At 40.9% G+C, this 23,500-nt stretch overlaps 2 protein-coding genes and 1 long non-coding RNA gene across 3 annotated transcripts in view; 2 read left to right on the plus strand and 1 right to left on the minus strand.

Annotated features, from left to right (window-relative positions):
• Positions 1-23,500, minus strand: part of R3HCC1L (R3H domain and coiled-coil containing 1 like) — a 225,134-nt gene that overhangs the window by 180,553 nt on the left and 21,081 nt on the right. The window lies entirely within an intron of this gene.
• Positions 10,358-12,278, plus strand: LOC100021325 (alpha-galactosidase A-like). The gene has a single exon (XM_016427823.2). The coding sequence runs from the start codon at positions 10,792-10,794 to the stop codon at positions 12,154-12,156; it is 1,365 nt and encodes a 454-aa protein (XP_016283309.1). The 5' UTR covers positions 10,358-10,791; the 3' UTR covers positions 12,157-12,278.
• On the plus strand, positions 14,010-22,527 carry LOC130454927 (uncharacterized). The gene is made up of 2 exons (XR_008912685.1): positions 14,010-14,864; positions 21,545-22,527. It is a non-coding gene; the product is annotated as an uncharacterized LOC130454927 (long non-coding RNA).

The raw sequence follows: 23,500 nt of genomic DNA on the forward strand, positions 1-23,500 counted from the left end.
AGGCAGAAGAGTGGTAAGAGCTAGGCAATGAGGGTTAAGTGACTTGCCCAGGGTCACACAGCTAGGAAATATAAATACAAATATATATATATATATATATATATATATACACACAATCACACACACATATGTGTATATATAATCTTCTAGGAATAGTTGAAAGGAAGTCGCTCTCTATTTATATATATATGCATATATATATATGCATATATATTATATATATATATAATCCTTTGGAATAGTTGAAAGGATGTGTGTGTGTGTATGTGTATATGTATAGTATATATGTGAAGATGGGATTAACTCTCCCCTGCCCATTTTTAGATTTAATCAACAGAAGCATATACAACCTACTTATCCTTAAGGTCTTTGAGTGATGAATAAGAATCAATTGACTGCCCTCTGGGCAGTCCCAAGAAAAGCTATGGCTACAATTGGTCCATGTAAAGTAGAAGGAAGGCACAGGAAATGACGAAAGGAAGGGTCTTTAAAAGTGGCAAGAACTTCCTGTGACTAGCTCTTTTGCCTTTGAACTTGACTTTGAAGGAGCTCCGGCTTGGGACCTTGGACTGCTCTTCAATTTTGCCCTAGAACTACCACGTGGGTGAGTGAAAAAAGGCTGACTCCTTTTCTTGCTTTTCTGGAGGTACTAGCCTCCAAGAGGCCCCTTGTCTTAGAGAAGGCCTCGTGGCTAAAACCCTTGTTTAAGTTACTTCTGGGGTCTCTTTGCTAGGGCCCCTGAAGCTTTGCCTGGTTCAGACCAGGCCAGAGAAAATATCTACACTCTCTCATTTCCTTACTTTCACATTTTCCCTCTATTTTATAAATAAATTTCTATAAAGTCATTCTGACTTGAGTAATAATTTCTGGTGACCACATTTTTATATATTTAGTCCAACCTTTAATTTTTAACCCTTACATCTATCTATCTATCTATCTATCTATCTATCTATCTATCTATCTATCTATCTGTCTGTCTGTCTGTCTGTCTATCTATTTATTTATCTATATCTATATATCTATATCCATATCTATATCTATATATATGTATATATGTATATATCTATATCTATATCTATATCTATATATATCTATATATCTATATCTATATCTATATCTATATCTATATCTATATCTATATCTATATATATATATATATATATATGAGGCCAGATTTGAACCAAAGACCTATCTCCAGACCTGGCTTTCTTCCACTGAACCACTTAACTGCCCCTGTTTTTCATATTTAAATGTTTCCTTTCATTTTCTGCCCAGAGAATTATCCTCATGGTCACACACTGAGTTAGTGACAGATGTAGCATCAGAACCCAAGGCTTCAGTGTCTCAACCCAATGCTCTTTTCATTTATACCATGTAAGTAAGCTTAAGAGCATTAGCCATGGAGTCAGGAAGAACCTGAGTTCCAATCTAGTTTTGTGACTCTGGACAAGGCACTTAGCTTCTGTTTGACTCTGTTTTTTCATCTATAAAATGGAGATACTAAAAACCTCTCCCTCCCAGGGTTGTTATGAGGATCAAATGTGATAATAATTGCAAGGCTCTTGGCACAGAGTAAGTGCTTTATAAATATGTTAGCTATTACTATCACCATCTCAGTTTGGTTCAGTAAACATTTATTAAGCACCTACTATATATACAATACTATCCTGGGTGCTAGGGATGTAACACACTGGCCTCAAGGTATGTATATGATCTCTTTCTGTTGGAGGTGGGGAGAAAGGGATGGACAAGACAAGATGAAACATGGTTAAGTTAGGCAAAGTACAAGGCAGCATGGGATGGGTCTGAAGGAGAGATCCAGTCATAATCCTCTAGGAATAGTTGAGGAAGGAAAGAACACTCTCAGCTGGGAAATGAGGGAAGATTTCATGGGATCATGGAAGACTTCATGGAGGAGATGGCACCTGTACTAAGCATTGAAGGAAGGAAAGGATTCTGAAGGCTGTCATTAGCTCTTTGAAGATGGGAGGGTCATGCCTTTTGCTGCTATAGTTTTCACTTAGAAGAAAGATACAACTTATAGGAGATGATCATTTTCTGCAGTATCCCCATGGGGGGAGGGGGGGAGTAGGAAGCAAAAAGGAGGTTGCTGTCAGGGAAAAAAATCTCCAAGAAAGCAAAAGTTTGTCTTTGGAGCTCCCTCCTCTCCCTTCCAGCAAACAGGATGAGCATTTCCAGAAATCCGATTTCAGCCCAAGATAAAGAGGTGCTTTGTGAGGCTTGGAGCCATCCAAACATGGAGTGAGCTGCTTCGTAAGATGCTGAGCTCCTCATAACTGGAGGTATTCAAACAAGGCTGGGATGTGTCTGTCAGGGATAATGAAAAGGGGATCCCTGCTGAAGGGGATTTTGGACTAGATGACCTTTAATTTCAAGGTCCCTTCTAACTTTAAGATTCTGTGTTTCTGTGGCCTCTACAGCACCCACACAGTAAGAGAAACATAATGGATGCTCTTGCTGCCACTACCCTGGTTCCAGCCCTCATTACTACTCCCCTGGACCATTATAACAGTATCCTAATTGGTCTCTCTGCCTCCAGACTCTCCCCTGGGCAATCGGCCTTTCAGGCGGCTGCCAAAATAAGCTTCCTTAGGCCTGATCCTGCTACTCCCCTGCTCAAAACCTTCACTGGTTCCCTATCGCTCTTCAAAGATAAAACCTAAATTTCTTAGTCTGGCATTAAGACCCTTCACTGTCTAGTTCCCACCTGCCTTATTTTATGTTTCCTCTCTTCACACATTCTGGCAGCTAAACTAGACTTTTATCTGTTTCCTCAACTTAGATTTCCCTCTCCAGGCTCCATGTTTTCACAGGCTCTATATACCCTCCTCTTTCTCAATTCCTTCTTCTTTTTTTTTAACCCTTACCTTGTTTTAGAATTCATACTAAGTATTGGTTCCAAGGCAGAAGAGTGGTAAGGATTAGACAATGGGGGTTAAGTGACTTGCCCAGGGTCACACAGCTAGGGTGTGTTGGCGGTCCTCCAGAATCTCCCATCTCCAGACCTGGCTCTGTATCCATTAAGCCACCTAACTGCCCCTTCAATTTCTGAACTTTGTCAATTTTCTTCAAAGCTCAGTTCAGGTACAATTTCCTCCATGAAGTCTCTCCCTATACCCAAGTTGATGATGTTGTCTCCCTCTTCAAAGAGTCCCAGAACATTTTGTCTTACTCTTTCCTTAGTCTATACCACCTCTTACCTTGTGTTGTATTTATCTGTGTATGGATTAGATTCTCTCTATTGTATATGAGGTGTAAAGGGAGGATTAGCACTTTGGGTAATTTTAGGCCTTTTCAAGGCTTCTTATCTACCTTTGATGTCTACCTGTCACCCAACTATCACTTGTGGCTCCAAGAAGCTGTAGCATGCACAGTGGCCACACAAGCAAAATCATTTTGGCAAACAGGCTAAGCCTAGGTGAGGGTAACTAAATCATTGCTGAGTTAGGGGGATGTCTACCCCAAGCACATGAAGATTTCCCCTGGAGGAAGGGGAGGATAAGAATAATTCATTCCAACAGCCATGAAGTCAGGAACACCTAGCACAAAGACGCCAAAGTCATCCACTATATCCCAGGCCATCGCTAGTCATAACTTTTGTCCTGCCACTGGACTTTGATGAGTCTGGAAGAGAGAGGGAAGTTGATGACTTTGTGCTACTCTGTCTCACTAAATCCAATTTACAAACAAGTGAAGATAACGCCTACCATCCATTATTTTATCCCAACATCGAGGTGTCATTGGATCTCTTCAGAACTGAAGGGCAAACAACAATAGATCCTCTCAATAGAATATAAACTCTGTGAAGTCAGGAAGCATTTTCTTCTTGTCTTCACATTCCTAGGGCTTAAGAGAGTGTCTTGTACATCACAGAAGCTTAATATCAAATTAACAATTACACATAATGAATTTCTTAATCACAGTAATTATAGAAAACAACTTACAGAGTTAGAGAACAATTTGCCCTGCATTGGTAGAGAGATTAGGCACACTGAAGAGATTATAAAGACTTGAGGTTTTGCTGTATTGATGATGGAATATAGGTGTAAACCACGTAACATTGTCCCAACCAATGTCATTTTTCAATGGAATCATTAAGACATAACTGAACTCCACTATAGCGTCTCTAACTCCATTGTAATCATGTTAGGTCATTTCCTTCCAAACTCATTCCTACCCTAGTTCTGTGTATGGGCTCTACCAGAGGGATTTCTTGTCTCATCTCAAGAGAAAGCATGGAACTTCCAATCCATCTATTAATTGTCACTTTATTTCCCCATAGCAAAGATCCTCTGAGCCTCCCTTTCCTTACATGTAAAAAAGTGACCACAATGCATGTAGTTTCTTCCTCAGAAGACGGTTATGAAATAACGACATCTGTAAAATGCACTGCAAACTTTAAAGTGTTACGTGAATGTCGGCTATTGTCATTAGGGGAACGATGGATTTGATGAGTCAACGTATAATGAGATCACAGAGCATGGTCCTTTTCCGGGAGGAATCAAAGGCACACTTTCCTATAGAATGTGGGCTTGCCCGTTGACGCCTTGCAGATAGAGAACAAGGAACTCATTGGTAATTGACTCAACAAAAATGGACTCTCATTGAAAGAGATGCCCTTGCTATGGCATATAAAAGTGAACTGTGAAACCAGTTTAATCTCTTTTCTCTTGCACTTTTACTCTTAAAAGACAGACAAGGCATAGGACTGAGTTCTGAAATGGGATAGGAGCAGAATCCATGTCCATCAATTTTCTCCTTTCAGGAGCAGATCATGTAATTTGTAGTATGTGGCAGAGGGAGAAATGTGCTTGTACTCTCTTTTTAAGGAAATCTATGCTCTTCCTCCCAAGCAAAGTCATTCAATAGACAAGCGTTTATTAAGCATTTTCTATGTGCCAGGCACTGTGCTAAGTGCTGGGGATAGAAAGAAAGATAAAAGACAGTCTCTGTTCTTGAAGAGTTCTCACTTTAATGGGGCAGACAACATGAAAACAATTGTGTAGAAACTAGATTTTGCATATATATATATATATATATATACACACAGACACATACATGCATGTATGCATACATGTATATGTATAACATTAAATTATTTACTATTTTAATATATTAATCAATATAATATTAATTAATATAATAATATATCTATAATAAATTGGAGATAATCCTAGAAGGAAGGTACAAGCATTAAAGGGGATCGGAAAAGGCTACTTGTAGAAGATGAGAATCTAAGCAGGATCTAAAGAAATCCAGGGAGGTGAGGAGGTCAGGAGATTTTCCTAAAAGAATATGAGGAACTGCATATGCTTCCCTAAGTGGTCTAACAGGGAAGTTCCTGGACCTCTGATGATCTTCCATCTTTCCTTTTCCTTTTCCATCCTTTCTCCTTTCCTCATTCCTATAGACCTGAGAATGGACTTTCCCAGCTCAAGAGCTAGTAGCAATCAAGACATTGAGAGATTTCTATCAGATGCACATGGTAGCCATAGAAATTTGGCCTGAAAGGGCAGTCACAGGATCATAAGATTAAAGATTTAGAGCTGGAGGTGAATTTATTTCTCCATTTTGCAGATGAGAAAATGGATGCAGGTGTTAATGATTTGCCTAAGGACATATAACTAATATGTGTCTGTGACAGGATTTAAATCTGGGTCCTCCTGATTCTGTGTCTCATGACCTACCCAATATGGTAAGTTTGAGAATTTGGGCATCAAATCTCTTAGGGAAATAAAATTTACTGATGCAGCATATTTCTTAAAGAATTAAAAAGAATTACTTGGATAGCAAGGCAAGTAAGTTACTCAGGGAAAGGCCAATGAGCAAGGGATTGATTGTTTAGCGGTACCTAAAATAGATTTACTTTCTAGAAAGAGTCTAAACCACAGAATGATAGTCCAGGAGTGTGTGAGTTGGGGAAATGAGCACTGGGAAAAAAATGGACTCACTGGAATTCAGTTTGAGGAGGAGCAGTGTCTGAAACGATGGATTATTTGAATGCATTGTGTGCTTCTTTATCTGGTTATATATAGTCTCCTATGAATTCTTTGCATCTTATGTTTTTTTTTTTTGTGGGATGAAATAAAGGCTGTCCGTACCCAATAGACATTAATAATTTAAATGCTTATGCCAGAGGCAGGGGCCCTATTACTTATATTTGAGGACATTTAGACATGAGCATATTAGGAGATTTTCCTGAAGCAACTTCCCAGGGGTCAGTGAGCCAAAGGAAGTATCTGGCTAGATGTGGTGGCACAGGTCTTTAGTCACTACATCCAGAGAGGGTGAGGCTGGAAGATTACTTGAGCTCAAGGGTCCTAGGTTGCAATAGGCTAATTCATTCAGGCATGTACACCAAATCTGGCACTAAGAATGCCAGGAATTGGGGGCCACTAGACTTCCTAAAGAGGGATGAACCAGCCAAGACTGTAGATAGAGCAAGTCAAAACTCCTCTGCTGCTTACTGATGGGATAAGACCTGTGCATTTTTAGCCTGGATAAGAAATGAAAACTCAATGTTTTTTTTAAAGTCTGTGTGTGTGTGTGTGTGTGTGTGTGTGTGTGTGTGTGTGTGTGTGTGTGTGTGTGTGTGTGTCTAACAAATCCTCTTGAGATCAGGCACCAAAGATTAGACCCAATGATGGGATAAGTCTATCAGTGTGAACCAAGACGAGCAGAAGAGGGGAAGGATACTTTAGGCCACAGGTAGCCTTATTTCCAGACCACCAGTGTCCCTTTCCACCAACCAGGCTTTGATAATCCATGGGTTCATCCGTCTCCACCCCAGCACTTTTCCTCTCCATCCCAAACCCTAAATTAGAGGTTTCTTGGTCCACTCCTACAAAAATTGTTTCATCTAATGCTGTGCTTTCATGGTATGAATTGGAAAATATGGGGGGCCATCAACTGGGGACTAGCTGAACAAGCTGCTGTATATGGTTTTAATGGAAAACTATTGCACCATAAGAAAGGATAAATAGGTTGAGTTCAGAAAAATCTGGAAAGATTTATATGGATTGATGCAAAATAAAGTGAGCACAACCAGAAGGATAGTGTATACAGTAACAGAAATGTTATACAATGATCAACTGTGAAGGACTAAAACTACTATCAACAAAACAAGGTTCCAGGATAACCCTAAAGGACTCATGGTAAAAAAATGCTATCTGTAGCCAGTGAAGGAACTGTTGGGATCTGACTGCATATCAAAGCAGGTCATCTTTCATTCTATTTCCCTCATGAGTTTTTTATTGTATGTGTGATACATGTCTTCAGTCATGACATAAGGAATATGGAAATATGTATTGCATGAAAGCACTGATCTATCAGACTATTTACTCTCCCTCCCCCCATGGGAGGATGGAGAGAAGGAAAGAATCTGAATCAAAAATGTCAGAAAAAATTTCTACATGTAATTAATAAAATTTAATTTAAAAATAGCATTAGATGAGGTATGACTGTATTTAGGAACCCAGATGAGCCAGGCCAAATCTGTTAACAGATGTTGAAGTCATGTTTACCCTTTAGGGGACTGAGAGGTTGAGACAGGCTATGCTTTGGTAGGACAAGTGAAAAAAAATCTTGTGAAGACATTGCTATTTTAAGAACTTATTATCCAACAGAAATGACCTTTGATAAGGTTGCATGCTCACCATGTTGCTCATGATCACAAGCATGATTGCTCTTGTCACCTTTCATATCCAATCATAAGTGGGAGGGATCATGGTGAAGTGAGAAGACTGCTAGAGTTGGAGTCATAGGGGGAGGGGAACATGTATTTTTTTAAACCCTTACATTCTGTCCCAGTAATAACTCTTAAGAGAGAAGGGTAAGGGCTAGGCAAATAAGGGGTAAGTGACTTACCTAGGGTCACCCAACTGAGAAGTATCTGAGGCCAGTTTTGAATCCTTTACAAACTTTATTTCATTTAATCCTCACAACAACTCTGGGAGGTAGGTGCTATTACTATCCTCATCTTACAGCTGAAGAAACTGAGTCAAAAAGGGGGTTAAGTGATTTGCCTGGGGCCACAGAACTATAAAGTGTCTGAGGTTGGATTTGACCTCAGATCTTCCTGATTCCAAGCCCAGTACTCTATCCACTGAACCACTTAGCTGTCAGAGAAGCTAGGTGTGAATCCTTGCATTATCTTTGTGACTTTAAACAATTCATTTAACACCTCTCCCTCCCCGCCAGGAGCCTCAGTTTCTTCATCTGTAAAATAGAGGAGTTAAACTAGATAAAGGTTTCTTAACCTTTTTATGAATCACGGATCCCTGGGCTATTTGGGGGTAGTCAATGGACCCCTTCTCAGAATGGTTTTAATAGAAGGAACTGCTGAATTCCAGTTTTATTGTTGTTCAGCCATGTTCCACTCTCCATGACCCCATTTGGAGTTTTCTTGGCAAAGATACTGGAGTGGTTTGCCATTTCTTTCTCCAGCTCATTTTACAGATGAAGAAATTAAGGCAAATAGGCTGCAGTGACTTGCCCAGGGTCACATAGCTAATAAGTATCTGAGACCAGATTTGAATTCAGAAAGATGAGTCTCCCTGATTCCAAGCCTCATGCTCTATCCACGATGTCACCTAGTTGCGCTAAATACCCATGAGAAGTTAATAAAAAATAAAGATGTAAGGTTTTTTTTTCAAACCCAGATTTTCAAACACCTTGGAATATATTTATGGATTTCTTGAGGATCTGTGGATCCTAGGTTACAAACCCTTGAACTATGTAACTGAGTTCCTTCCTAGCTTTAAATCTCAGGTTCTATAAGTACCTTGTGGGTGAAATGGTAAGAATTTAAGCAGGGACAAGTAGGGCTAAACTGAAGAAATAAAGCATTATTATTTACATTTCTAAATGCCCCCTGGGGACCTGGGCATGGCACCCCAAGCAGCAGGAAGTGGGTGTGCACTGGCCACACAGGCTCCTCCAGCATTGGTGCCCTGCCCAGGGAACCTGCAGTGGCAGCAAGTCTGACTGTCCCATTAATGACAGCGATGCTGGCAGTTGGGGTGACCCTGCTGTACATTCCCATCGATTTTCCCATTACCCTGTAATGTTGTGTATTAAAGTCTTTGTAGATTCACTCAGTTACTCTCCTTCTTTATTATCTCCAGGGCTTGTCCCACTACTTGAGAGAATTAAATTGTATGGATGCAGCAAACCTCTCCCTAGGGCAAAACTCCTCTTCTTGGAAGGAGCCCCAGAGATAGCTCCCTGGCTTGAAATAGAAGATTCCTCATTTCTCTTCCTGGCTTTAGCCTCAACTTTTCCACAAAGTGCCAGGGTCCTTCTGGAAGCAGCGGGGTTGGGATCTCAGGGGTTAACCCCCAAAATAGAATAAGATGAAGGAGATACCAGCAGAAATAGCCAAGTAGAGTTATTAAGGACCCTCCCAGTGTTCTTGGTTCACTTGGTGAGCTACCCATTTCTGCCCATTCTGGCTTTGACCTTGGCTTGGCAATTGGTGCCAACTTGATCTCCTGGGCTTGGCATTTTGCTTCTTCTCTGCCAAGTTTGCTTCCTTTTTCACCCCTCTTCCATGATCCTAATGCCCAAGTTTCCAACTTTACCTTAATGACTTCGCCACCCATTCCTGATGACTTCCTTGTCTGAATGGTTTATTTGGGCATTATTGAACATGGTCAGGACCCTATCTTGCCTCTGACTGTCATGATGGCTCATTGCTATTGACTGAATGCATTTAGACAACCCCCTCCTTTGTGACTCACTTTTCCCCATCTATGAAATGGGAAGGGCAAATCCTCCCACAAAAACTGGAATAAAGAAATTATGTTGGTGCGATACTTCAAACTATTTGAGAAAGGAGGCCAGAAAAACACCAAATGTGATCATGGGACTTTTTTTCCATACCTGAATAGAGAGGGGTAGCATATTGCCAGTGGATGGAGTAATGGGTTCTGAGTTCAAATCCTAGCTTTGCCACTACTCAAAATGAAAACAGGTTAGATTCGATGATCTCCCTAGCTCCTTCTAGGCTGAAATCCTATTATTTTCTTGTGTGATTCTAAAGGCAATTCCAAGAGGAGTTCCAGTAATGTTCCGAGCATCATTGGAATGAGTAGAGAGTCTTCTAAGGTGACTCCCAAGGTGATTGCTTTGAAGGAAAACACTAATTTAGAGGCATACGATAAGCGTGTCAAGGGGCTCTTGAGTCCCTTTTGCTTCTGTTTTCTGATGGCTAGATGTCCCTCTCCTAAGGGCCTCATTTCCACAACCATTTCTAGAAATAAGAAAAGCCTAAGATAAAATGAATCTCAGACTAGGGAGGATAGAGCAAAAAAATGGTTAATAAGGAAGATAAGGAAGGAAATGGTGAGAGCACCCAGATGACCTCAGGGAGTTCAAGGCATTAGGCTAGGATGAATTACATCCTGAGATACCAAAAGAGCTTGCAAATGAGATTGCTGAACCACCTTTAGTGATCTTTTAAAAATCAAAGAGAAAGGGAGAGAGGTTTAGCAGGAATAATGATGGGCATGCATTGTCCTGGATTCCCAAAGGAAGGAAAAGTTGTAGTCTTTAAAGTTGGCTAGTAGGCTTGACTTTGGCTCCTGGCAACAATCTAGAACACATTATTATTAAAGAGATTGTTTGCAAACATTCAGAAATGGAAGCAGTGATCAGTGGCAGCATAGGCTCATCCAGAATGAGGTTTGCCAAAGGTTGAGGAAGGTGGGGTTTGAGCTTGAGGTCTGGGGCTGTTGGAAGATTGGCCAACTGAGGCGGGAGCAGGGCTCCATGTTTGCCTTTGCCGCTCTGACCCTGGTTCTGCTGGGTGGACCTGGGATCACTGCCCTGGACAATGGATTAGCTCTGACCCCCACTATGGGCTGGCTGCCCTGGGAGCGCTTCACATGCAATGTGAACTGCATCCAGGACCCAGAGAACTGCATTAGTGAACAACTCTTTATGCAGATGGCTGATCTCATGGTATCAGAAGGCTGGAAGGATGCGGGCTATGAGTACGTCTGCATCGATGACTGTTGGTTGGCCTCCAAACGAAATAAAGATGGTACACTCAAGGCAGACCCCAAACGCTTCCCGAGTGGAATTCGGCATTTGGCAAATTATGTACACTCCAGGGGGCTGAAGTTGGGCATTTATCAAGATGTAGGAACTCTCACCTGCGCTGGATACCCAGGAAGCTTTGGCTACTACGATATTGATGCCCAAACCTTTGCCGATTGGGGAGTGGACCTGCTCAAGTTTGATGGATGTTACTATAAAGACATAGAAAGTTTGGTAGAGGGCTACAAGCACATGTCCATCGCCCTCAACAAAACTGGCAGAAGTATTCTATATTCCTGTGAGTGGCCTCTATATACGAGACCCTTCCAGGAGCCCAATTACACAGAAATTCGACAGTATTGCAACCACTGGAGGAACTATGTCGATATCTTGGACTCTTGGAGAAGCGTGAAGAGTATTCTGGCCTGGACCGCGTCTAAACAGGACAGCCTTGTTCCTGCCGCTGGACCGGGGGGTTGGAACGATCCCGACATGCTAGTGATCGGCAACTTTGGACTCAGCTGGGATCAACAAGTGACTCAGATGGCCCTGTGGGCTATCATGGCGGCCCCACTCTTCATGTCCAATGACCTACGCCACATCAGCTGCCGATCCAAGGCTCTGCTCCAGAATAAAGATGTCATTGCAATCAACCAGGATCCTTTGGGCAAGCAGGGCTACCTGCTCAGGAAGGACAAGAACTTCGAAGTGTGGGAACGACCCCTGTCGAATTTAGCCTGGGCCGTGGCTGTGCTAAACCAGAAAGAGATCGGGGGGCCTCAGAATTATGCCTTTTCCACTTCTGCTCTGGGCCAGGGAGTAGGCTGTGCCCCTGCTTGCTTTATCACCCAGATCCTCCCTGTTAAAGAAGAGCTGGGACTTTATACATGGGTATCTCTGTTGAAGGTTCAGGTAAACCCCACAGGTACTGTCCTGTTGAAGCTACAGGCTTACCAGCAACACGAATATTCCAGCCATACCACCCGGGCTGACTTTGTTTCCAGTAATACCACCAATGACTACCATGACTACAATTACAACAATGCTACCTCTGATGACATCATTTCCATTATAACTGTCTTAGATCCCTTATAATTTATAACAATTGGTAAACATTCTAAGCCCGTGCATTCTGGATTTCTACCTTTTTGGTAACACAATTAAGTATGGACCCCTTCTGCCTGCTGCTGGGATTAAACTATTTCTTTAAAAAAAAAAAGAATGAGTCATCCCTTTTTTATATTATTCTAGACTGGTAGATAAGGGGAATATGCTGCAGACAAAATTATTTTGACTTTGGTCAGATATTTGAACCCTCGTGATATTCTTAAAAAAAAAACCCTTTACTTTCTGACTTACTAACAACTCTAAGACAGAAATCAAAGTGCTAGGCAAACTGGGTTAAGTGACCTGCCCAGGGTCATGCAGCTAGAAGGTGTCTAAGGCCAGTTTTGAACCCAGGTTTTCCCTACTCCAGAGCTGGCTCTCTGTCCACTAAGCCACTTAGCTGCTCTTCTGTCATGGCATTCTTCTGTAGAAGATGGAGAGATGTAGACTAGAGGATAGGATAGCTAGATGGCTTCAGAGCTGTTTGAATGGCCAAAGAAATGATGATAAATGTCCAATTGGGTAGAGGTCTCTAGTGGTGGACCACAAAGCTCTATCTTTAGCCCTGCTTTCTCCCCACATTTTTATCAATGAAGGGATGCTATTGAATTTTCAGAGGAGTTGAATCTTGGAGGGGGTTTCCAAAATAGATAGATTAGGAGGCTGGCCGAAGTCTAATAAGATGAAATAGAAGAAGTACTATGCTTAAGATCGAGGAATAAACTATACAAGTTCAAAATGGTGGCAGCTAAATGGCACAGTTGATGGCGTGCTCGATCTAGAAAGATCCAGAAAGATCTAAGTTTAAATCTGACTTCAGACATATAGTACCCATGAAACTCTGGGCAAGCCACTTACCCTCTGTCTGTCTCAGTTTCCTTATTTTCAAAATAGGACTCTTAATAAAACCTACCTCTCAGGGTTGTTATGAGAGTCAAATGAGGCAATATTTGTCTAGGATTTTGCAAACCTTAAAAGGTGCTATTTAAATGCTAGTTATCACAATTATGAATATGTTTTACTGAGGTATAGCTAGACAACAGTTCATAAGCAAAGCATTTGTGGGTTCTAGTGAAATGCAACTTCATTATGAGTCAATGACATGATGGTGCAGAAAAATAACTAATGGGATCTAAGGCTACATTCATATGGAGGGAAACACACATTTATTAAGTGCCTACTATATGCTAAACACTTTACAACGATCTCATTTAATCCTCACAAAAAACCTGGGAGATTGGAGCTATTCCTATCCCCATTTTACAGGGGAGGACACTAAGGCAGAGGTTCAGTGATTTGCCCAGGACCACACAGGTAGTGCAGTGTCTGAAGCTGGATTCAATTTGCATTCATAAAAGGGCCACATCCAGAACAAGTGAGCCGATAAGTCCCAATGTATTATGGTGTGGTCAAGTTATAGATGGAGGATTGTGTCCAGTGATGGAAACCTTGAGAACCTAGTGAAAACCCAAAGGGAAAGACATTGAGGAAGACATTAACAAGCTGGGATTTCTTCAGGATGATCACCTGAAGGATGAGGCAATTGGAACTATGCCATTTAAGAATTAGTTGAAGGAACTGGTTTGTTTAGTCTGAATTACAGAAGATTTGAGGGGGACAGAGTTGGGGATGAAAATGATCATAACTTAAATTATATGAGATCTGTCCTGTTGAAAGAGCATAAAACTTGTCCTGCATAAGTCTTGACTTTGCTGTTTTCTACCTGTGTGACCCTGGGAAAGCCATTTCACTTCTTGAGACTATGGTTTCCAGAACAACATAAAGGGATTTTATTGGACTAGGTGATCTCGAAGGTCCCTAGTGGCCCCAAATCCCATGATCTCATGACTCTATAAGATTGTAGAGAATTAAGTGGTCTCTAAGGGCTCTTTCAAATAAGATTCTATGCATTCTATTAGGAAATTGGACCTTATGAGTTCTGAAGTAGATGACATTTTGGAGAATGAAAGGAGAGGAAGAGAGAATCAAGCATTTGTCTCCTGCTGCCATGGCTCTTGGCTTCTATATCCTATTCACCTCTCTCCATCAATGTTACCAATAAAGCCATTGACTCACCTAGGCTCCTCTCATTTCTCCTACTTCTCTCCCTTTCCCCTACTTCCTGCAAGAGTCTGACTCTATTCTCTCAAGAAGCCCTTCTGTGGGCTTCTGGTATCTAGCATCTGTATGCTTTCTGAGTGACAGGACAAATAGCTGCAGGCTTTGGCCAGGGACCAAGAGATTCTGGTACCCACAGGAGGCATTATCCATGGGGGACAGAGCCTTCTACTCTAAATGACCATTTGACCTAAGATACAATTTCTGGTTCCCAATTACCAAAACAATAATAACAATAACAATAATAGCACTTATATGTTGCTTCAGGTTTGCAAAACTCTTTACATATATTATCTCTTACAGATAAGGAAACAGAGACTGAAGGAGTTTAAGTGTCCAGGGTTACAACAGCTAGGAAGTGTGTGAGGCTGGATTCAATTCCCAGTGTTACAGACTCCAAATACAAGCCAGGCTCCCCACTGGAGGAGAAACAAAGATGCCTACAGGCGCCTGGGTCTGTTTAGAGGACAAGTAAAAGACCAGTGTTGGTGAATGGCAAAGTAATTAGCCTTTGGATGAAGAGAAGAGAACGGTGCCTATTTTTAAGGGAAAAAAGCCAGTATGCTCCCAGAACCTTGGTAAGGGACACTTTATGTTTTTGACAAAGAATGGCTTATCCAAGGCCCTGGCCTCTGCTCCTTATTCTCCTCCAGGCAGAGAGCCTTCTGGGGAATTCTTCTCTCTCCCCTAAGAGCAATCATATTTAGGGGGCTCTTATTCAAATCCCATTTCTTTGGTCTCTTTACTTACATCATAAAAATGACTTCTATTTTTGGGCTCCATTGTAATGGAGACCCTGGGATGGAGCCAGGTATCTGGCAGTGCTCAGAAGGCAGAGCCCTGGGGACATGCAGCACATACTCCATTGGGTTAAGACAACGGACTTTCTGAGGTTTGCTCCAGCTCTGCCTGTGATTCACTGTGAGGTCCAAGACTCTCCTTGTCTTCTCCTTTTCCCCAGAAAATATTTATGGGGTGTCTTCAACCTGCTAGGAGTTGTGCTAGAGTTAGACACTGGGTATCTTCATAATAACAGAACCCTCCATGTCTTATGTATTTAAAGCATTTTGTCTAATGATGCGATGCTAACCCTTTTTGGTAGTAGACCCCTTCTCAGAATAGTGTTTTTAAAATGCATAAAATAATACAGAATTATGAAGGAAACAAATTACATTGAAATAAAGTTATCAAAATAGAAAACCTTAATATGAAATATTAAAATGCTATTAATTTAAAATATCCTCTCAGAATCCATACTAAGTACCAGTTTTGAGGCAGAAGAGTGGTAATGGTTCAGCAATGGTGGTTAAGTGATTTGCCAGGGTCACACAGTGGCCAGATTTGAACCTAGGACCTCCTGTCTTTGGGTCTGTCTTTCAATCCACTGAACCACTTAGCCGCCCTCCAGAAATTCTTTTTTTTTTTAAAGTTTTATTGATGCTTTTTTATGTCAAAGTTATCCTCTCCAGCCAATTCCCTTTTCCAAAACTTCCTTTACAGTTTGTTGGCTCTGGAATGAGAGGCCTGGGTTTTGAAACCAATCTCTTATGCTAACTACTTGTGAAAACTTAGATAAGTCACAATCTTCCTGGGTCTTGGTTTCCTCATCTGTAAAATGATAGAATTGAACTAGATGGATTATCGAGATTACTTCTTTTTTTGATTTGTGATCCTATAATTTGAGTGAAGCTTGTCTTTAGGGATGGAGATTAGCAACTTGTTTGTAATCAATGATCTTAGAGAGTTGCCTGGGACACCAAGATGTCAAGTAACTTGCCCAGGTTCTCTCAGATAGCATGGGTCAAAGGTTGGAACTCAGGACTTCCCAACTCCAAGGTCAACCCTTCTTATTACCTCTCATTTTTAGATGGGGAAATTAAGGCACAAAAAGATTAAATGACTTGTCCAAGGTCATGTATCTAGTAAGTTGGAGAGAGGAGATATGCTGTACCAAGTCTTTTTTTTTCTGCCTATATTCCTTCAACTATAAAAATGGCAGGAAATATTGCCAACAAATGTTCCAGGAGCATTGTGAAAAATAACTCATAAAAATGATAGTGGAGCACTTTGCAAAGGAAAGATACTAAAGAAATATTAACGAGGGGGTGTGTGGCCTATCTATCCCCACAAAAGCCTTCTTTCCCTTTCAAATGGGACTTGAGTGAAGCTAAGGAGAGAAGTTAATTATTAGAGCAGAGAGGACAAGAAGCAAATCATTGTGAGTCCTACTTCAAGTGAACTAGAAGCTATAATCTGGGGTCAGGAAGGGAACTGATGGAATTGGGGCTGAAGCCCAGTGGTCAGAAGGAAGCAGAGCCTCTGGGTGCTGGCCAAGGGGAATAAAACTGATATATTGTCTCTAGGAATGAAGCAGATTTGACCACTGCAGCACCCCACAGAAGTCCTTGTGGCTTTGTTAAATGACAAGTCAAGTGAGATAAGGCTGTTTTTGTTCCAAGTATATCTAGAGGATAGGTTTGAGGCTAGGAACATAGGATTTAGACCCAGAGGGGAACTTAGAGATCAGCTCATTTTACAGGCAAGTAAACTGAGGCAGAGAATAAGGAAGTGACTCATCAAAGCTCACACATATCACAAATGTGGTAAATAGAACTCAGATCACATAACTCTTACCACTGTCTAACCAATAAAGTTATATTTCCATCTATGTATTTAGAACTGACGTTCTTTTTTTTTTAATGTAAAAAATTTCAAATATTGTACCCAGAACAATCAATGGAACAGGAATGGGAAATGGGAAGTATTATCCTTAGAGAGGCTGTGAAATAGAAATCCAATCCAGGCTCATTCCCATCCCTTTTTATTAATATGAAATCAGGTTACAAGAAATAAAGGCAAGCTTAAAGTAAAAGAGATGGAGGTGGTGATGGAACAACAAGGTGGTTCAGTGGTTTGAGATCCAGGCTTACAGATAGGAGACTCTGGGTTCAAATCTGGCCTCAGACACTTCCTATCTGTGTGTCCCTAGGCAAGTCACTTACCCATTTTCTAGCCCTTACTGCTCTTTTACCTTAGAACTATTGCCTAGTATTGGTTCTAAGGCGGAAGGGAAGGGTTAAAAAAATAAAGTTTAAAAAATAAAGTAAAAAAGATTCCAGGAATGGTTAGCTTCTGGGATCTTTTATAAAAACAACAATGTTGCATCACTGAGACAGAGGAGGAAGATGGGGTGGAACAGGAGGGAGAGATAAGGAAGCAAAATACAACCTGGAATACCTTGTTTTGCTATTTCCTAAGGATGCTCTGAGCTCATACACATTCCAGGGGTCAAAGCAACTTCACTTCTGATCCTGAGAAACCCTTTTTTTGAGGAGCAGAAGGAAAAGTATCTTTATACTCAACTCTCCCAGTGAGTCAGATCTGCATAAAGAATAGAATAAATTGATTTCTCCCAAGTCTCTCACAAATATAATCAATCACACCAAATCCTGTCATGTCAGTCCTTGAGATATTTCTCCCAGGTATTCCTTTCCAGTCCCACTGTAACTGTCCTAGGCAGAATCTTCCCACAGAAACTTCCAAGGATCATTGCAATAGCTTCCTAACCAGTCCCCCTGCCTTCAGAATCCCAATCAACAAGTCAATTAACCAATATTTATTGAATGACTCTGTGGATGAGGACAAAATATTGCACTAGATGTGGTGGGCACACCAAGAAATGTCAGATGATGGGGGCAGCTGGGTGGCTCAGTGGATTGAGAGTCAGGCCTAGAGACAGGAGGTCCTAGGTTCAAATCTGACCTCAGACACTTCCCAGCTGTGTGACCCTGGGCAAGTCACTTAACCCCCATTGCCTAGCCCTTACCACTCTTCTGCCTTGGAGCCAATACACAGTATTGACTCTAAGATGGAAGGTAAGGGTTTAAAAAAAAAAAAGAAATGTCAGATGAACACCCAAAGAACTTATCATCTATTTGGGGATACCTGACAACATAAATAACAACCTGTGGCAGCACCTGAGTGTCAGATGAATGGAACCTACAGCAGCACACAAGGAGTCTTCAAAGTCATCAGAATGCTTTAGATATTTTATGTTTTGGCATTTCCACACTGCATATGATAAAGTCCCTCATGATATTCTTATGGATAAATTGGAAAGATATGGACTGGATGATAGGACAGGTAGATTCAGAATTGGTTGAATGACTTGACCCAAAGACATTAATGTATTAATAGCAACCGGGAGGAAGATCTCTAGTGGCATGCCCTATGGATCTGTCCTTGGTCCTGTTCAAAACTTGTCAGTGACTTAGATGAAGGTATAGATGACATGCCCATTAAATTTGCAGATTGCACAGATCAACAAAAGGGAGATAACATGTTGGATGACAGAATTGGGAACAAAAAATTCTTAACAGGCTAAAATGATAGGCTAGATGTAATAAGATAAAAATCTAATAGGGATAAATGTGAAGCCCTCACTTGGGTTAAAAAAAAACACAACTATACAAGGAGAGGACAGAGGAAGATGTGGCTAGACAATAATTCATATAAAGAGGACCTAAGGGTTTTTAGTGAACTTCAAAGTACAACACAAGTCAATACTATAACATGGCAAAAGAAATCTTATAAGATCTTGGGCTATGTTAATAGAAGTATAGCATACAGAACAAGGGAGGGGATCATTTTGTCTTGGTCAGCTGAACTATTGCTCAGTTCTTGGTGCTATATTTTAAGAAAGATATTAATGGATTAGTTTTTGTCCCCAAGTAGTACAAACTAGGCAGTTAAGAGAACTGGAAACCATGTCAAATAAGAATTGGTTAAAGGAAATGGGAATGTTCAGTTTGGAGAAGAAAAGACTTGGTAGGGAATGGAGAATAGCTGTCTTGGAGTATTTCAAGGGCTGACATGTGGAAGAGAAAAAAAAAAGTTGTTCTGCTTGTCCCTAAAGGACAGGAGGAGCAATGAGTGGAAATTTCAGAGACAAGTTTCCATTCCCATGTAAGGAAAAACTTCCTAATGATCATTAGTTGTCCAAAAGAGATTTCCTTTGATGGCTCTATGTTCTCTATCACTGGAGGTTTTCAAGTGGAGGCTGAAAGACCATTTGTGGATTTTGTAGTGCTAGCCTTTGAATTAGGAAGATTTGGGTTCAAGTTCTTGTGTCTAATGCATATCAGCTATGTGATCCTCTAGGTGCTTTGGGCAACTCTCTAAGACTATAGTAGCAGAGATGGAGCCAACCTGCATTGGTAGAGGGAGTTTCTTAATCTGGGAGTTTCCTAAACCAGTGAAAACATAGGTTCAATCCCCATCTCCCTCTCTATTTACATTAGATTAATTGATGTCTGATATTCCTTCTATCTCTTTGAAGAGGTGAGGCTTAAGCTAAGTCATGAATGATGGGTAGTATAGAGAAGGGAGAAGTAGGCAGAATGGTTTGTTCAAAAGGAAGTAAAACTTATATGTGCCTTACTGACAACTAGCAAACAGTCTGACTGGGTCAGAGAGTTTACACAAGGAAATCCTGGGAGATAAGGTTGACATGTTATAGATAGTGGCTTAAGACCAGGTTGTGGAAGGCATTGAATTCCTAGACTGAAGAGTTTGCCTTCATTCTGTCAGCAATGGGGAGCCACTGGTAGATTATGAGCATGAGAGTGACATGTTAAAAGCCATATTTTAAGAAGATTAATTAGCTGACAAGTTACAGAGTAGGGGTGGGTTGGGAGGCAGTGTGTAAGAAGTACTGAAGGTGGAAAGACCAGTTAGAAGGCTATTGTAAAAAAGCAAAAATAAAAACAGCTCATGAATTGATTAAGGTCTCTCCCCACCAGATACTGGATCTGTAATCTTTGAATATATGTCTTATCTCTCTCTCCAAAGGGATCATAAGTTCTGTGAAGATAGTATCTCCTACTTTAGCTTCCCCTCCCACCCTTAGCACCTAGCATAATACCTAGGAATATTGGCAATGTTTAGTAAATATTTGTTGAATGAGTATAATCATTCAAAATATATTTATTGATTCTGGCCAAAGTGGAACCTTGCTTTACCTCATCTCACCTCCTCTCTCCCTGCCTCCCCCCTAGAAGAGTCGTTTTCCTTCTCACCTCTATCTCATCCCTCCCCAGCTTCCCCTTCCCAATATGATGACAGGCAAAGCACCCAGGGCAGGCTGCAGGAGTAGCCTATGGGCTCTGCGCCACCTGGAATGCTTAAAACATGAATTGCGAGTCAAGTGGCCCCTCTCACAGTTAATCGATGGCAGCATATCCTGATCGCTTTCATTATTATTATTTTCTTATGCATGTGTGATCGGGAGATTTATTGTTGAGGCTACAGAGGCAAAATCAATTATTCATGTTATAAATTAGAAAATGATTTATGTCTACAGGAGACGGGGCCTCGGAGAGCCGAACCCATTACAGATAAGCTTTGCTGAAAGGACCAAGATTTATCTGTAAACTTCACAAATTGCAGCTCACCAATCCCATTCCAGTCTCTGTATATCCCCCTCCCCCAGGCACCCATCCCTCTCCTTGGTGCTTTTCTTCTCTGTCCACTGTCTCTCTTTCCTCTTGCCTTTTCTCCCTCCTCCTTTTGCATCTTCTGCCTCCTACAAAGAATCCCATCTCTTTCTGATATCTCTTTGGGTGCAAAATGGGAGGAATGTTGGCATGAAAAAGAGACAATCGGTCTGATGAATCAGAAACCCGGACTCTGGGTCCTTGTAAGTCTGCTTGGCCACAAACTGGTTGTGACTTTGAGAAATCACTTAACCTCTTAGCCTCAGTTTCCTCATGAGTGAGCTTGGCCTAGATGATTTCTAGTCTTTTAGCTCAAGCATTCTAGGAAATTATGATTCTCCTACTAGTTCTGTGAATTGAGGCAAGCAATAATTTATCTGAGCCTCTTATTTCTTATCAATAAAAAGGAATTGATGATACTAGCACCATCTCCCTTACTGGGATGTCATGAGGAAAGTGTCTATAAACCTTAACATGCTAAACAAATGTGAGTTAGCATACATAAGAATACATGTAAAATGGCTTGTAACTTTAATGTGAAAGAGATCTGAGTTTTCTGCAGCATGGGGAACTCCCCACACTGATGGAAGCTTATCTATGACTTAGTAAATATTAAATTCATGAGGCAGGATTTGAAACCAGGCTACCTTGACTCCAAGCCCACTGTGCCCACAATTCCTTTTATGTACTTTTGTAAAGTGCTATATAAATATAAGTGATTATTATCATGAAAGATTCTCAACAGATTTGTTTTTCCCTGGCAGATTTCTTCTTTGTTGTTGTGAAACAGAGAAATGACTAACGGGTTGGGGAATGGCTGAAATTGTCAATGGAAGATAAGTAAATGAGCCTCCTATCTTGCACATCTGACTTCTGCTTTGGATGCCTGAAAGGTGAAGGCTGGACCAGCCTGTGGCACCATCATCTCCCTTTCAGGTCCCTCCAAATTCATATGTAGAGTGGGAAAGATTTGCCAAGGCAGTGATTTCAATTTGCTTCTTATTTACTTATGTCTTAATGAACATGAGCTATTTCTTAAAAAGAATAAGCTTTAACTTTCAATTAGAGATTGAGAATATATGAGAAAGGTGTTTCCTCATCACCATTATAATCTATTGTTCACTCTCTTGGTACCTGCAAGATACCATTTTCTGATGACTCTAGAAGGAAGACAGCAGAAGCATAGAAACATAATGGTTTTTGGAAGGTATCCATTATAAGCTCCTAGAATTGCCAGACACCTTAAATCACAAGAGTTTGATGACCAGGGCTTTGCTTGTGGCCATGACAGCTGACAAGGCATGAATAAGGATAAAAAAAGGATAGACTATGTATACTATATGCACTGGAACTAATAGAGACCCCACCAGGAGTGACCTTCACAGTGGGAATGATGCCTGGTCAACCTATCAACATCTAAGCCATTTGCTCATCCAGACAGGCAGACCTGAGATGAGAATGATCAATTGGGGCTATACTAATGTCAGGATGATATGCACTGGTCATGAAATGCTGATCCTGGAGAACTCAGCTCATTTCCTGATTCCTCAGAGACACCTGGACTGAGGAGGTCCCCACTGGGGTAACAAGAACATGTACAAGTAACTGGAATAATATCTGATTAGAGGTGAGAATGGAACTTGGAGAGAGAAGATGGCCTGAGCTGCCTCCAACCTCCAATCATTGACTTGCCCTTGCCTTTAGCCAGAGCCCAGACGATATAAATGGACCTCTTTGTGTTTGGAAATTGACTTTTTTTTTATAATAGTCCACAAGACACTTTGAGCCTTCTCTGTATATAGTAGGTAGTTGATAAATGATTTTTGTGGTTCATTGTAATATGTGCAACTTGACATCACCTCTACATGTGCAGAACTATGACTATCCATTTGAGGATTTAGGGCAAATGGTATGTTGAAGGTGGTACAAGCATGGAGGTTCATCTGGGTTGTGGACATGAGAGGAGAAAACATTCCCCAAGATACCATAAGATTCCTATATTATCAAAGGAGAAGCTTGTCATGGGGTGAGGCTACTGTTGCAGAGGTGGGGGTACCCTTTAAGTTTTCTACTATGGGTCAAATCCCTGATTACCTTGCTCTATATCTATAGATAAAATTTTTCTAGCATTAAAAATATGTCCATGGACACTAATGCATTGTTGGTGGAACTGGGAACTAATAGAACCATTCTGGAGAACAATATGGAACCATGCCCAAAGAGCCATAAAAGTATGCATACCCTTTGACCCAGCAATGCCACTATCAGGTCTTCATCCCAAAGAGATCAGAAATAAGGAGAAAAGATCTACCTGTACAGAAACTGAGGGAGTATCCATCAATAGGACAGTAGCTGAATAAGCTGTGGTTTATAGTTGTAATGGAAAATTATTGTGCCATGAGAAATTATGAATAGGATGAGTTCAGAAAAACCCAAAACCTTCTATGAATAATGCAAGGTGAAATGAGCAGAACCAGGAGAACAGTATACAGTAACAGAAATATTGTACGATGAGCAATTGTGAAGGGCTAAACTATTATCAGCAAAACAAGGTCCCAAGATAACCCCAAGGTACTCATGATAAAAAACAAAAACAAAACAAAACAAAAAAACAACACTATCCACAGTCAAAGAAAGAACTGTTGGAATATGATTATAGATCAAAGCAAGCCATCGTTTATTTCCTTAATAAGTTTTTTGTTATATATTTGATATGTATC

This window comes from Monodelphis domestica, chromosome 1 (genome assembly GCF_027887165.1).
Source record: "Monodelphis domestica isolate mMonDom1 chromosome 1, mMonDom1.pri, whole genome shotgun sequence".
In the NCBI taxonomy this organism is placed as follows: domain Eukaryota; kingdom Metazoa; phylum Chordata; class Mammalia; order Didelphimorphia; family Didelphidae; genus Monodelphis; species Monodelphis domestica.

What these genes read in the sequence shown, in the direction of transcription:
- LOC100021325 (XM_016427823.2), top strand. Translation starts at nt 10,792, where the DNA reads ATGTTTGCCTTTGCCGCTCTGACCCTGGTTCTGCTGGGTGGACCTGGG.